Raw genomic sequence first — 15,266 nt, forward strand, 5'->3', positions numbered from 1 at the left:
CATTGGTAGCAGTGAGGCTGGTCATGCTTTTATGCAGTAGCAGCTAGTTTTAACCGCTGCCTCACCTGCACCTTCCCTGAGCAGCCTTGAACAGCATGGAAGTTAAAATCATGGTGGCTAGTCTACCTGTTGTTATTGATGTGACTAAAGTAAAAGATTCTAAAGGAAACGAAAGCCTGGTGAACTAAGAGCTGTAAAGGTATGCGGCTGAAACTGATATTTTTCTGGTAAGACTAAGTTGTCTTAAATAAATGCTTTTCTTCAAGCTCACCTTTCCTCCTCTAAAAATAAAGTGTCCCCCGACTTAGTTACTCTCTCCTTAACTGGTGAAGTGCAGAGTTAGTCAAAGCATTATCAAGGTGTTAGCACACTTATGTTTTGACTTAACTCAGTATGAGATTGAAGTGCTAATGGAAAAGGATACTGAAATCTTTATAGCACGTAAAATTTTTATTGTGTAATTAGATATTAACCTTGGTTAAAATTAGTCAGTGTATTACTTTGTCAGAATCAGATCTAAGTTGCAACATTAAATTTGTTCACTTTTAGCACCAGCTGTGATTTTAAAAATTGCAGAATGTCACTTGAAGAAATCTGGCTGACCTGTCTGGACTCTGTAGTGGGTCCTATTCATGAAACTGAAATGCTCTACGGTGCAAATATATCAAGTTTCAAAATGTTAAAATACTTGTTATAAGGAATGTGTCTCATACCTATAATAGCCAGAAGTGCCAATTTTTTGTTAGTACTTTTGGCATCGAATAATCTTTATTACTAGTATTTTGCTATTGAAAATTATGTTTACTTAAAAAAACTAAGTAGTGATGATGCCTTCAGAACATTCTGGTACAAAATGAACAAATATCATATGCTGTTGCTCATTGAAAAGCTTGTTAGCCTAAGGCATAAGATTGTGTTTTATATAATATGAGGTGTTTTAGAATAATGTTTTTTACTGGCTCTAAAAAAGCATGTTGCATTTGGTGAAAAGCTTGGCCTGGAGGACTGTAGTGTTTTAAGGTCTTCCACTAACAGTGCCTCCTACTGAGATAGAAACTTGTGCACTTGAGAAGGAACTGGATATATAGTTTTGGGGTTCTAGTTTTAGAGATGACTGACTGACTTGTGTATGGGTTTTTTTTGTTTATTTTTATTGATAACTTTTTTCTTATTTTTAAAGAGCTGCTAGGTAGATGTATCAGTATTTAAACTTGATGTAAAGAAGTTTAGTTTGAAATTTGTGAAAATTTGTAATTACAACATCTGATACACTTTTTTTTTTAGTTGAAAAAATAGCTTGGGTTCTCTTCCCTGCTAAGCAGAGGCTGAAAGCTAGTAACTTTAGTTGCCCTTAAAATATAGTTTAACACTACTTTGAATATACAGATGTCATTCAGCTTGGATCACATAAGAATTTTGTGTTCCTAGCCAAAATGTTACTTTTCAATATACAGTGCCTTTCACTTGATTCAAAATGATTTTCCATTTAAATCTTTAGATACTGAAATGATTTTAAAAGCTTGAAATACTTACATTTTAAATCTCTAGGTTAATATTAATAACAGGAAACTTTATAGTATGAAGGAAGAATTTTTGAATGAAAATAAGCCCAAATGTGATAATGGTTTAGGAAAAAGACTGAAATCATCTGAGCTTTATAATAATATTTGAGTAGATCATCACTTTAACAGATATAGCATAAAGTATGTTCAGAGATAGAGATGGCTATCATGAGGAAAGGTGTGAATGTCTGTGGATTAAGAGTTTGGCACTGTATTTTATCTTTAATGGTTTAACTTTTTAACTAGTGCACTGAAAACTGTTTGAAAAGGACAGGAATATAAGACTGTACTGTGAAGCTGTCAAAATATATTATTTATCAGAATTAATTATTTTAAAATGTGTTAGTAATGGACTAGAAAGTTGATTCTTTATTCCCCAAGGTTAAGAAAACAAAAAAAAAAGGAACCGAGGCTGTAAATTTCATCTTGGCAGACTGAAAATGTTTTTTGACAGTCCTGCGTCTTAGTGTGAATATGCAGGGAAAGTACTGTCACCTTTTTTTAAATTATGGGACAAATGCTGACTCTGAAATTTTGAATGTATCTAATTCATGAAGGTACACAGAACTGTGCCTTTTGTAAATGTTTATTTAAACAGGTGGTTTGACTAGTTTACCTTATTTGAATGGTGTTATGTAGCAGAGCTTAACATAACTCAGTTATCACTTGTGTGGAAAAGAATTGAATTGTCATGTTACTGTGTAATTGACGTGCTTAAAATTGAACAATAAATTTAATAAAATAAAGTCATTGTCTTGTTTTTTATCTTAGTGTTCTGTTTAAATGTGGATGGAATACTTGAGTAGTCTTGAAGATTCCTATTTATTAAATAAATTAACTTTTGGTAATATAGTTTTAGTTACTTTAGTGTCAGTTCTGACAGTTTTAATTTGAAGGTTTTCCCTTATTCTGATTCCATTAATACAGGTGGCAAAATGTTGTTACCTATGAGTTTTGTCAAGTTTTTAATTAATGTCTTAAAGTTTAAGGTGAGACTGGTTTATTTTTAAAAACACTAAATGATGCTGTGTTACTAGCCTTGACTAGTTTCACCTTATTACAATCAGTGTTTTCTTAGATTTTTTTTTTTTACCAGGTGAATGTAGAGGCAGACAGATAAGTAAGGAATTTTGATGAGGTAAAGTTTGGGATCTTAATGGGATTTGTTGAAAGCAATGATGTTCACATTATCAAATACTTGAATAAATAAAGGACCTCTTTGCTATGAAAGAGTAAGGCAAGTTTGTTCTCATTTTTTTTATACCAGGGCCACAGCCATCTCTGGGAGTTAGTTTTGGAACGCCATTCGGCTCAGGTATTGGCACTGGCTTGCAATCAAGTGGCTTAGGTTCTTCAAGCCTTGGAGGTACACTTTAACTTTTCTAATCTTTCATTGAATTATTATACCGCACATCTGAATCTCTTGCAAACCTTTAACTACACTAGGAGGATGATCTGTTTCAGGGAAGACCTTACAATCTGGCAGTCTGCACTTTCCAGACTTCTTCGTGGCTTGCCGAAGGAGTTGCTAAGGCTAATACTAAGGCTGATAAGCCATTGTAATGAAAACCCAGGATGGACAGGACGAATTAACTCACATAGAAGTTCGGTTCTTAAAGCTAGTGAAGTACGCCTAGAAGCACATCCTTTTGTAACTACAACTTGACTTAATTTTACATATATGAAAGTTAGGCACCTGAGACATTGGATCATGTTGTAGCTAGTCCATAGAAGTTTTTCACCTGTGTTTACAACTGTTAACTATAGGGACCCATTTCTGCTTGGATTAATGATAGAAAATTGCTACAGTTCTGGGATCCTGCTTGCTGCAACTTGCGTGCTTTAGCTCTCACTATGTCCCTCAGTGCTGAGGTAGGAAGAAATCCTTCCTCAAACTTAAAAATCAACATTTGAAGGTGAGGGAAAAATATTTATCAAAAGGTTAATAATGCTGATGGAGAATACATTCTAAGGGGACACAGGACTCTGAAAGAGTAAATAGTAATAAAAAAAATAATAAAATTTCTATAGACATTTTCATTTAAATGTAACGAATTCTTAGTAATAGAACTACAAGTAGAATCAAAATGATTAGTAGAATCTAATCTGCATGTCGATTTCCGATCTGTATCGGTCACGCGTTTCTATAGTGCAAGTCAAAGGGCACTAGTGTCCTCTGAAGCTTTTGTAGGAGATCTGCAAACAAAATTGTTATATCTGCTGAGCACAAAATGTGTTTTTTTCCTCATTACATCATCTTCTCTGCAGCCTGGCTGCATCTCTACATTTTGCCTTTTTGAGCTTAACATGTGGATCAGTGTTGTAATGTATTTAAAATAGTTAAACATCACTCTGTATTGGAAAGGTGATGTAACTTGAATGTTACATCAGTTTTCCCTTAAATAGTCATCTTGAAATTATCTTTAAATCCACCAATATCCTTTCTCATCAGATTTAAAGCTTTTTCACATAAAAGAAAGTCTGTACACCTAAACAGGAAAAGTAAGGTAGAATAGTGGGCTAAAAGGAAAGTACTTGTGAATTACCAGGTCATTCTCACAATGTTTTAAATGCCTTAAAGAGCCCCATGAAATTATTCCTTTTCAACTAAAGAAGTTGTAGACTAAAGATTGTTTATGTATGTCCATCAGTCTTGCCAATGTAAACTAAAGAACACCTTTTTAAAAAATTGATGGACAATTGCTTCTAGTTTTGTCTTAGAGGTATAACTTGTATTCTTTTTTTGATAGTTCTCTGCTTAGGAAAGCATTTGCTTGCATTTTACCTATTTATTTATTTGCAAAAATGTTTGTCTTGACAAATCAAGACTATATTATAGAATCAAGGTTTGAAGAGTAAAGGAATAAATGTGAAACATTCCACAGGTGTGCTCTTGGAAACAAATTAGCGGAATGAATACTTTAGTGGGGTGTTTTATCTTTTTCTTTTTTTAACAGAACAATTTTTAGTATGTACTCCGGAAACATCATTTCATCTGGGGAAATTTGCTTTCTTTTCATGATAAATATTCTGTGAATTTTGTCAGTGATAAACACAGAGGCTCTTGCATTTAAGTATGAAAGATATATAGCATATAGATCCTATGCTTCATTAAATATTTGCAGACACCTTGCCTGACCATTGGTAATTCATTTCAAACTAGATAAGACAAAAGAGTGTATTATTTAAATAAACTGTTTTACATTCAAATGATACTTGCCATTGTAGATCGTTAAAACTGCAGAAGACTAGAGAACGCTGCTTCAGATAGTGTTTAATCCTTACTAGTTTTAAAATCTAAAAACTATTTCTGTAAAGGAATGGCAAAGGCTCAATTTGCAGTAAAATACAAGTATTTTCCCTGACACTTGAAACTTAAGATGGGGCCATAATTTCCTACAATACAAATACTGTTCTCTTTTTGAAAACCTCTTGAGACAGCCAAAATCAGAGTATACTTCTCTTACTGTTCCTTTTGTCTGGCCTCATATCTCAAACTGCAAGTATCAACTTACTTTCTCTTTGTCATATTAGTAACACAATTTGAAATCTTAAAATATTTATATTATGAAATTATCAATGTCAATTACAAAATTAACAGAATTAGTTTTATTACAGCCACATGTTTATGGCTGCCCTTATGTGATGATTTTTTTCCCATTGAATATTGTGAAATTCTGTTTCTATTCCGTATCTAACCTATTTTGTGGCTTCCTAGACAAAACTGATCCCTGGTGACCTCTGGGGGCAAAGACTCTGAAATAAGGCAAATGTAAACTCAAGAAAATGTTTATTCTGTTTTAAGTGTAGAGGATTTTTCTTTTAGAGTTGTGGATGAATATTGAGGCTTTCAGTAATAGAAGTCATATAACTTGTGTCTGAATTTTCTTAGTTTTTCTTGCCAATTTAACAGCAATTCAGTAGCAATTTTGTAAACTCTGATAGTTTGACTTGTTTTTATAACTCTTCCTTTACTCATTTTTGTATTTTGAAGGAAGTATTTTTTTCTAATGCTTTCCCATTTGCATTGTTTTCTTAATGCAATAGTGTATTGAGAATAAACTACTCTTGAGGCAATAATTTTAGGAATATTTGTTTACCAAATAATGCTTTGAATTATGTTGGGTTTAGAATACTCACCCCAAACCTATGTGTCCTTAATTGCTGTGTCTATAATTTTTTTGTTGTATGTCTTTACTATTATCCTACTAGGATTTGGAAGTAGCTCTGCCTTTGGAAGTAGTGCCACAGGAGCATCATCATTTGGGTTTGGAACTACAACTAAACCATCAGGAAGTCTAAGTGCAGGTTGGTTTGTTTCTCTTGAATTCAAGTCTATCTTAAAGCAAAAGTGTTATACTCAAACTGCTGCACACAGTCTGAGAAAGCTACTGAACCAAATGTGCTTAAATTTGCATGTGTATATAATCATTAAAGTAACTATTTACTTGCTAATGCTTATTTTTCAGAGAAGTTTTTAGGTTTTGCTAAAGGTCTCCTATGTGGACAGTATTGAGTGAGCATTATTGTTTCCTGCTTAGTGTCTGTCTAATTAGGGGGGGAAGCAGATGATCAGATGCATCCAACTGGATCAGATGCAGTCCGAGGCACAGAAATGCAGTTACTACTTGATTGCATAGGCTATACACTTACTGCACTATTGAGATTAGTGTACAAATTTGTGACAAATATACTAGTAACTTGATTTCCTGTATTTACAAGTAAAGTTAAAATTATTTTTAGAAGCCCAGAAAATTTTCTTTAAACTGTTTATCTGTTTATACTTTCTATTTGAATAGTAAATTATAGGTATTTTATATCTCTCTCTGTATACACAATTCATTGTGTTAACTACCTTGAAAACATTTCTGTGGCAATTGAACTATTCAGTACTCTTCACTTTTTTGGTTTAATTTTGTTGGTGGTAAGAATATGAAAATGTAGATGCAATTGCTCCTTAACATGGATGTCTGAAATCTTAGTCAGTTCTATACCTTGTATCTCTATTTTTTAAATAGGTGGTTGTTTTTGTGGCAAATAGCTTACTATAGTCTGTTTTACAGTCTTTCTTCATTGACGGATTGAAAGACTATCACGTCTCCTGGGATTGACTTTTGGTAGCATGTTTCTTAGTTAAAACGGCCTTTTGCTTTTAAAAACTATTAACACAAACATAGCAAGTTGCTGGTATGTATTAGTAAGTGCCCAACGTACGTATTAGCTTGGGCCAGTTTCTTGTTAGTTGCCATGCTTTTTGTTTTTTCCTTGTTTAGCCATGGGCGATGGGGTTATGCTGTCAAATTACACCTGTAAAATACCTTATACTTTGTGTTATGAGGTGGAAATAGCTCACTAAGTTGGCTGTGTAACAGTCATGGATGTGTAACACCCTAGTAAATTCTTGTTATAACATACCTGATTTTTCAACATGCTGTGTCTAAGCATCAACTTTCTTTTGTTTAGTTTTTAATATCAGAAACAAGTGGAGAATTTACACTGATTATGCCTTTATCTTGTAGCTTATTTTTCCTGAGCCTTTAATAAATTACCTATTATTATTAGTTCTATAAATAGTATTGCAGCATTTCAAGCTGCTAAATTACAAAGTACATAATTTATTTTTTAGTATATTAAATAATTTGAAAACTTGTTGTATGGATCAGTTGTCCACCACTAATGAGGTATCAAACCAAAGTAAAGAGTAAGTCTGCCTTGGCTATATTGGTGGTGTGCAGACACAATTTAGATGTCATTTTGCTATATTCCTCTAACCAGGCTTTGTCATGGTGGCAGCATCCTCAATCTCTCTTTGGCAGTGAGGGAGTTGGACTTAATAAAATGAAGATGGTTTTCAGTTATGGCAAGAGTCTTGGCTACAGAAGGTGGTAACCAGGAATATAAAAGACTATATGTAATTCCTGTCATTTTGTGCTTATGAAATAAAGTGGTCATGGCAATCTGATCGAGACTGAGATTATGGAATAGAAACCATAAAAATTGGGTATCCCAGGATCACATTAACTTTTTACCTTTCATATTCAAAATCCTATGCCATATAGCTTCTGGATTGCATCTGTTCTTTAATATTATTGAGAGTGTATAAATGGGTTTGAATGATGCCTGAGGCTAGTCAAGTTATACTTTTTCTTATTTTAATGTTTCCTGTTTCATAGATAACATTTACAGGATCCTGAAACAATATTCTGGTTTATATTACCATATGGCAGGTGTATCTTGTTTCTGAATCTTTCATTTGAAAAAGCTAGGAAAAGGGTGAACATGGGTTATGGGATATACTGTTGTTACTGCTTGTGTTTAGATGCGAGCACCTCAGTATTTTCCCAGACTAGTATCTAGTAAGTGTTCTGTCACCCCGTCCTAAGTTGCTTAGATAATGCTCCAAATCTCCTCCACATGTCTTGCATCAGTTTGTTCCTGTTTTACAATGAATATCATAGATCCCCAAATTGCTTCTCAGGCGTTTGTTAGTTATGAGTTAGATTTAATCGCTTAAAAGATTTGAAAATATTTCTAGTAGTATTATGACTCTTCTCAATTTCAGTTTGTATAGAAGAGAAAATTCCGAGTCCTCTGACAGTATTTGAGCATCTTCCGATAGTAAATTTGACTTAGTACATGAGGCATTGTTGTGTTCAGTGTCAGTAAATGAAAAGCAGAGCAACTGCAGTCTTCTCAATGCCTTTAGTGCACACAGTTGCAAGATGGAACAAGTATCTCAGGCTTCTCTCTGAAACACACACAGACACTGCAGAAAGCTGACTCCAAGTCCCAGCTGATTCCTACTATTCTTCATTTGATGCCAACCAAAAAGGCTGATGTCAGTGGGATGTTGTGAAGAGTGTTAAGACTCCCAGAGTGATGGGAAATGGAAAAAATCACGATTGAATTTATAGGTATAAGTTAAGGGGAGGGAGGGTGTACATGCACGCACACTATTTCTGTGAAAACAGAGATTTTAAGTGTGTTTTGAAGAGCTGTGTTGAGAATTTGTGTTGGAGACTTATTTTTATTGAGGAACGGTAGCCTCAGTACATGGGATAAGAGATAATCAAGTGGGATCATGGCTGGACATACTCATATTGCTGAAAAATGCACTTGTATATAGTCCACGTGTAACTGAGCAGCTTTTAGATACAGAGGCTATAGTAAATCAGTCAAAGCTGGGCTGGAAAACCTTTTTGATCTAGAGCACCTATTGTGGTGTGGAGAGTGAGTGCAGGAATAGATTGCCTTTGAAATCTGCTGAACCACTGTTTATCCCTGTAGCGTTAAAAAAAAAAAAAAAATACTGTTCTGGGGAGGTGTGTACCTCATGTTTTGTTTATCTATCTAAAGGGCTGACTGAAGCAGAGATGCAAAAGTCCAGTGAATAAAGTGTACTCTGAGGCCCTTCAGGGAGATGCTGAGTCCATGCCCTTGAAAGGCAGATTGTCACTTACTTTGTAAAAATAAATGTTTATACATAAGTAATGCTAATTTCAAGAAAGAAATTGTTGATCACATTGCAACTGTGGTTCAAGACTTTGTGACTCTTCCCTCTGGAACTGATCTATTTGTGACTGATTCTCTTTCTGTTACCAGAAAGCGGTAATTAATTCACTCTCTAGGACTCAATTTTGGAGTTTTAGAAAGCAGGCATTCTTTATTACAGCGCTGGACACACAGGGGATAGCTCCTCCTAATGTGTGTCTGTGAAAACAAAATCAACAAGCATTTATACTACCTTAATCATGCATATTCATTGCATCTTTATCATATTTTTATCATATTCATAACTCTTCCAGGAACTCATTAGCATATGTTAATGTCTCTTGCGCATGTCTGTTGGAGTCTTCGGGTGATCGTGGGGGGCCTTCAGATGAAGGCTCGTAGTCTTCTTCACTGTGTCCGCCAGTTGACTCTTACTTCTGCACAAACTCACTCCTGTGGTCACATAGATCTTGTCCTCCAAGGCTGGGCCTGCTCTGGTTTTGTTGCTAATTTGCAGCTTCTTTATGTTTCTTTGCACCTGCTACTACAAGGCTGAGCTGTCTCAAGTAGATTATTTGTGTTCCTCATCCTACAGTTATTCTAACTGTTCTTCAAAAGATCAGTATTTGTTCTGCAGCACAAGGGTTAAATGGTTAAAACAGCTTAAATTGATCTTACTAATTCTCTTCCACAAATATCTATTTTCTAATAATCTTAGTTCACAGGTATCACTTCCTTGCAACAGGAATGAGACTGAATGTGTACACTGTTAAGGTTTTTTCCTGAAGATTTTTCATTTGTGTGTTCTGCTTTAGATTTTGGTTTCGTTTTAAGAGAAGAACTTCATACTATGGCCTTGTTATGGTGTTGTAACAGGACAAAGCCATTTAGATTAATTTCCCTTCTGCTTTTTTGCACTTTTGTGGTTGCCCTAAATGGCACTTCTAACATAGCAGCTATTACTTTCCAAGTTATATCTAAATTAACAGGCATGTTCTCAATCTTCTGTCACACTGTTTATACACCTCTGTCAAATAAAGCTTGGGCTGCCTTCCCTGCATGCTTCGGAATAATCCCTGCATTTAGAAGCAGCTAGGTGGAGGTAATTCATCAACATTTTACTCTTGCTTACTGAACTCCTGGCACTGCACATCACATACAGCTCTGCTATGAATGGCATTCATTATGTTTTTTATAGGAGGCAGTGTTTACCTGTTATCTCAGATACATACTTGAAGTAAAAAGGTAACTTACCGAGAATAGTTTTGGTTCTAAAAGATTTTTTTCATTCATGAGACTCCCTGGTGAAGAACAAGTTTATTCTTGTAAAAATCTTGGGATTTGGAGTTAGCAGGGAAATGGGGGAATAGTTGCATCTGCTTCACCTCTTACGCCCTAGGATGAGAGACAAATTAGTCCACAAAATTTAGATGAGACCCACATGAACAATATCATTAGTCACACTAGATCAGCACACTCATTACATTGACAGCGAGTTCTCCACAGGCAACTGTGCGCTGAAGGACTGCAGTTACTGGAATGTAGATAATGGGGGAATTTTCTTGACAAGATGATGTGGTGTGTAACCCAGGTCCAGACATTGCAGGAGGAAGAGTTTCACTTTATGTTTTGAAGTAGTTCTTGATGCAAAAGCATCAGTAACAAGTGAGAGAACAGATGATGTAAGGCTTGTGAGAGCTGCTTTGGGATTCTGCTAGGACAAGCAGTTAGATGTTTATTTCTGTATTTTAAAGGTAGTTAGGCATTGAGTTGAGGATACTGATGTGACCAAAGGATTGCTTTAACTGTTTACTAGTGAACTAATAAAACTGTTAAGTAATCTGTATTGAGAATACCCTTTTTGCTTGTGAACCAGTTCCACTTTTTTCTTAGTATTTTAATTGTTTACAGGTTTCCCTGTGCAACTTGTAGGAAACCATTTGTTAAAATCTTAACTTGCTCATGTCATACTTGTTATTTTGTACAATTGGTTACCTTATTTGATCCCTTGAGGGAACAAAAAGCAGAGTTATGAAGTTTTGCTTCTTATTAACTAATATTTGAGAAATATCTAGCATTCTCTAATAATTTCAAGTATTATCCAAGTTGGTTGTGCATAACTGATACAAATTCACAAAAGAAAGTAAAATGAGTTGGTGTTACTGCTGCTGAAAACTGTAGATGTATTTTCTTGAAGTGATTTTGTTTTATAGCTGAACCAAATGTTTGCTTTGTTTACCTCAATAGAAGAGGGTGGAGGAGTTAAAATAGCACAATTTGCTCACCTAGTCATTCACGTTTTTCAAAGCTTTTGTTTTGTTTCCAGAGCAGTGCTGCTTTTTGGTTTAAGTCATAAGGGGTGTTTTTCAATACCAAGAATTTGGCAAGGATTTTGAGCCTTTTCTGCCTCTCATTTGAGGTGTGGTCTGTGCCATGCATGTTATAAGGACAGGCAAAGGTAGCCTGGTCAGTAGGGCACAAGGCTGGGAGCTCCAGCTTTGCCACTTACATGCTGTGAGTGACGTGAGCGGGCCATGGTCTGCCCTCCCACCCTACGTGTGCATTACATATCTAGACTGAGAACTTGAGGAATTAAGGTTCTTCTATTGCACAATTTCAGTGGGACTTTTGGGTGCTACTTTTGTATGGGTAATGGTGTAACAGACCTGTGAGTTAGGATATAATTGCTTACAATCACTGAGGTAGACTGTGTTAGCGCTGTAATATCCAAGTTATCATAGCAAGTCCAAGTGTGTTAGCAATGTGGTATACTGTTGTAGATCTGTGTTACTATAAAGTATTACAAATATTGGTAATAAAGTGGCTGGTGTTCATAACTCCAAGGAGAACAAACTTGCAATCCTGATATAACTTATGTTTTAAAATATTTTTCCCTCCTTCATAAGGCTTCGGCAGCTCGACTACATCTGGGTTTAACTTCAGCAATCCTGGCATCACAGCATCAGCTGGCCTGACGTTCGGGGTGTCTAATCCTGCATCTGCAGGCTTTGGGACAGGAGGGCAACTTCTTCAGCTGAAGAAACCTCCAGCTGGAAACAAGCGAGGGAAAAGATAGGCACCTCTTTTAGGGGAAGGGGAAGTGAATCAACTTTGTTCATCTGAAAAGTCTATTTTTCTAGATTGATGCATTAATTCAAATGCATCCCAGGAGATTTATAAAAATTTTGCTACTTTTCCCTAGTCCGAAATGCAAAATGAAATCATATTGAACAGCTATTTTCTTGTGAATAGAAACCCGTTTATGTATTTTTATTTTTGGCCCTAGTTTTAGAAATGTTCTATACTGCATTATTATTAAAGAATCTTCTAAAACCATCTATTTAACCTAACGTTAGTAGCAGAATATTTTTTGTTAATAAGCTTTATACCATATGAATATATGCATATTTGTTTTTTTGTACAGATAAAATATATTCTAGTACAAATACTAGAGTTCATATCTTCTGTTCCTGGATATGGCCTTTAAATCTACTTCAGGGTGTTTTTGTGTATATGGATGTAAATATATACAGTACAGTGCACACATCTGTGTGTTATGTATGTGTATATATATATGTATAAAATACAGATGTGCAAACCTTGCCCCATAGACAGGTCTCCTTTTCTTTGTGTGTTGTTTCTCCATGTTTCCCTGTGGTCCCTTATCTTGATGTTCCTAGGAGTTTCAAATAGTGGGTCCCAGGCTATGTCATCATTGCTTTCTGTGTTTTGTTGTTTAAGACCAGCTGATATACAATGTTTACTATTTCATAAACTTTGGTAAATAGTGGTTAGTAGCTGGATTATTTTTTTTCCATCTTTTTCTTGACCCATTTAGCAGCCAGCTGTAAAGAAGAATCTGAGATTTTGACACAGACATTTCATAGGTAAATGTTCCCAAACTGTTTGGTTTTGTTTTTTTTTTCCCCGAGCTGAACAGTAGGGCGTTGCAGGATTTCAGCTGAAAGCTCAGCACGCCACAAGGTCTGTGTGCAAGCAGAGAGTTCTTGGGCTGGATGAGCTTTTCCCTGCAACTGGGGGAGATAGGATGTGCTATTTATTCTAATGAAAATCCGAATTAGCTGTTACAAAATGGAGTTGATTCACTAGCTTCTCATCAGCGCTACTAGCATTGATTTACAAGCAGTTGCGTGTCTGCTTGCAATACGAGGTATAGTACAGTAAGTTGCTGCTAAAGAATGGAGGAGGTAAATGATGCAATTCGAAGGGTAAAATTATTGCAACAGTAGTTTATGGATCTTGGGTATTACAACATCATAGCTGCTTGTGCTGCATCTCCAATTTTGTGTGCACTAGAAATAGCTGGGAAAACATCTGAAAGATGAAGTAATAAATGAATTGAATCTTTGCAAATAAAGATACAGACTGAAGTGTGAACATGGAACTTTGGAGCCGAGTTGCTTTTTATGTAGATGTTTTGTATATAACATACACCAGATGAATATTCACAAGCATTTTCACAAAAGGACTTTTTTTTTTTTTTCTAAAATAGAGTGCATAAGATTTTTTTTCTAGTACCAGGTCATTTGCTTTCTATCGTTAAAGTGTTATTACCATTTTTGTATGTTTTGGAAATGTCTGCATTCAGCAGTGATTGCTTTTTGACAAATGTTCAGTTTGTCACTTGATCTGATAAAATTAAGGGGAACTGAGCACAGAATTCTTCACTTTTGTACTTGTATGTTATTGCATCTTTGTGAACAGTCTCTTAGGAAAGGATATAATGTGGGGTTTTTTATGTCTCGAAAAAATAAAGCTTACAGTTTATTTTGATTTCAACCTTTTTTTAAACTTTTATTGGGCTGCAGTCGGAACCGTAATGTTTGTATTCCCTTGTTATTGCTTTTTTAAATAGTTAATATGTTAAACCACTGGACTCTCTTGTAATGTATTAATTTGTGAAACTAATTCTAAATGTGTACTGTTTGTCCATATGTGCAACTTATCATTGTGCAAACAATAAAACAATAATGCTGTGATCCTTGTAATACATATTTGCCTATTTGAAAGGTAATTTCCTGTTCTCCTGTGCTGTAGGAAAAGCAAAAATGTCATCAGCTAATATGTAGAGTTGTTTTTCCTAGAATTTATGTAGCACAAAATTGTTCTTGCTGAAGGTAGGTCCTTGATCTCCGGATTGAAAGCAGGGGGGGTGAAGGGGAGGTATCGTATCATGGCTTTGTCTAGAATCTCTTCACAGGGTGCTGTGTAAACCTGGATCGTGCTGTAATGTCACGCAGCACGAGTTACGGCTTTGTAAATTCAAAGGCGGCCTGAGCCTCCTGGGTCCCTGTGCTCCCTTACTGTTCACGTTAAGGTACCAGTTAGGTTCTTAATTAGCCTAAGTGAAAAAGTGATTGTGTAATAGAATAATCATATGCTGGAGTACAAGCTAAAGTAAAAGTGGGATTTGAAATAACAATATTCCCAGGATATTACTTGGGTGGTTGAATTTAGCAATGATTTTCAGGGATCAGCATTGTATACACTGTTTCAAAGGTTTGGGTTTTTTCCAATTTAAAGACATGCAATATAATTAGAGTGTAAAATACAAATACATTCAGGGTGTAGCTTGGTTTTCTACAAGGCAGGTTAAGAAGCTGACCTATACTTAAACGCCATGAAATAAAGTCTGGATTATTTATTCTGTAAAGAAAGGAAAATACACGCTGGAGGAAGGTTGAAGAACATATGTAGGATGTGGTTCTCAATTAGTTTGTACCTTGTTGTACAGATGTGGTGTAAACTTCCTTATGTGACCTCTTTCTTGTACTAGAAGTAACTTGTTTTTTCTTCACTATTCTCCCAACAATGAACGTAGCAGGAGGTAGGATAGCATTATGCCTTGGATTGCTTGCTTCATGAACCTCTTCCTGGTCCAGCACCTCAACAACTTTATGCTGACATTTGCCTCTGCTCCTGGCAAATTGGCTAGCTAGATACCACCACACTTAACTGCTTTCTTGCAGATTGTGAGGGAGGAGGTTGAAATAGGGTGGAATTGGTTAGAGTTTATGCGTATTCTTCACCACAGGAAATCCAAACCCAGCTATTCCCTCCTCCATCTCCGTTTTGATGGTAGCAAAACTGCATTTTGAACCACAATTGCTCTTACAGCATTATTTTTTAAATTAAAATAAAGTTCAGGGATACAGGTTTCATAGTCTTTTTCTTCTTTCTTTGACCTCAGTG

At 35.5% G+C, this 15,266-nt stretch overlaps 1 protein-coding gene across 3 annotated transcripts in view; it reads left to right on the top strand.

Annotated features, from left to right (window-relative positions):
* The window catches only part of NUP58 (nucleoporin 58), a 39,377-nt gene extending 25,315 nt beyond the window's left edge, over positions 1 to 14,062 (top strand). For all 3 annotated transcript variants that reach the window (XM_032991009.2, XM_042792666.1, XM_042792667.1), the window contains exons 14-16: positions 2,830 to 2,928; positions 5,775 to 5,870; positions 11,960 to 14,062. In XM_032991009.2, the coding sequence (XP_032846900.2) occupies positions 2,830 to 2,928; positions 5,775 to 5,870; positions 11,960 to 12,129 (365 nt within the window). In that variant the 3' untranslated portion in view covers positions 12,130 to 14,062. The remainder of the gene's footprint in view (positions 1 to 2,829; positions 2,929 to 5,774; positions 5,871 to 11,959) is intronic.
* Positions 14,063 to 15,266: the final 1,204 nt, after the last annotated feature.

The sequence above is a fragment of the Tyto alba genome, unplaced genomic scaffold (assembly GCF_018691265.1).
Source record: "Tyto alba isolate M040663 unplaced genomic scaffold, T.alba_DEE_v4.0 Super-Scaffold_2, whole genome shotgun sequence".
Taxonomy (NCBI): domain Eukaryota; kingdom Metazoa; phylum Chordata; class Aves; order Strigiformes; family Tytonidae; genus Tyto; species Tyto alba.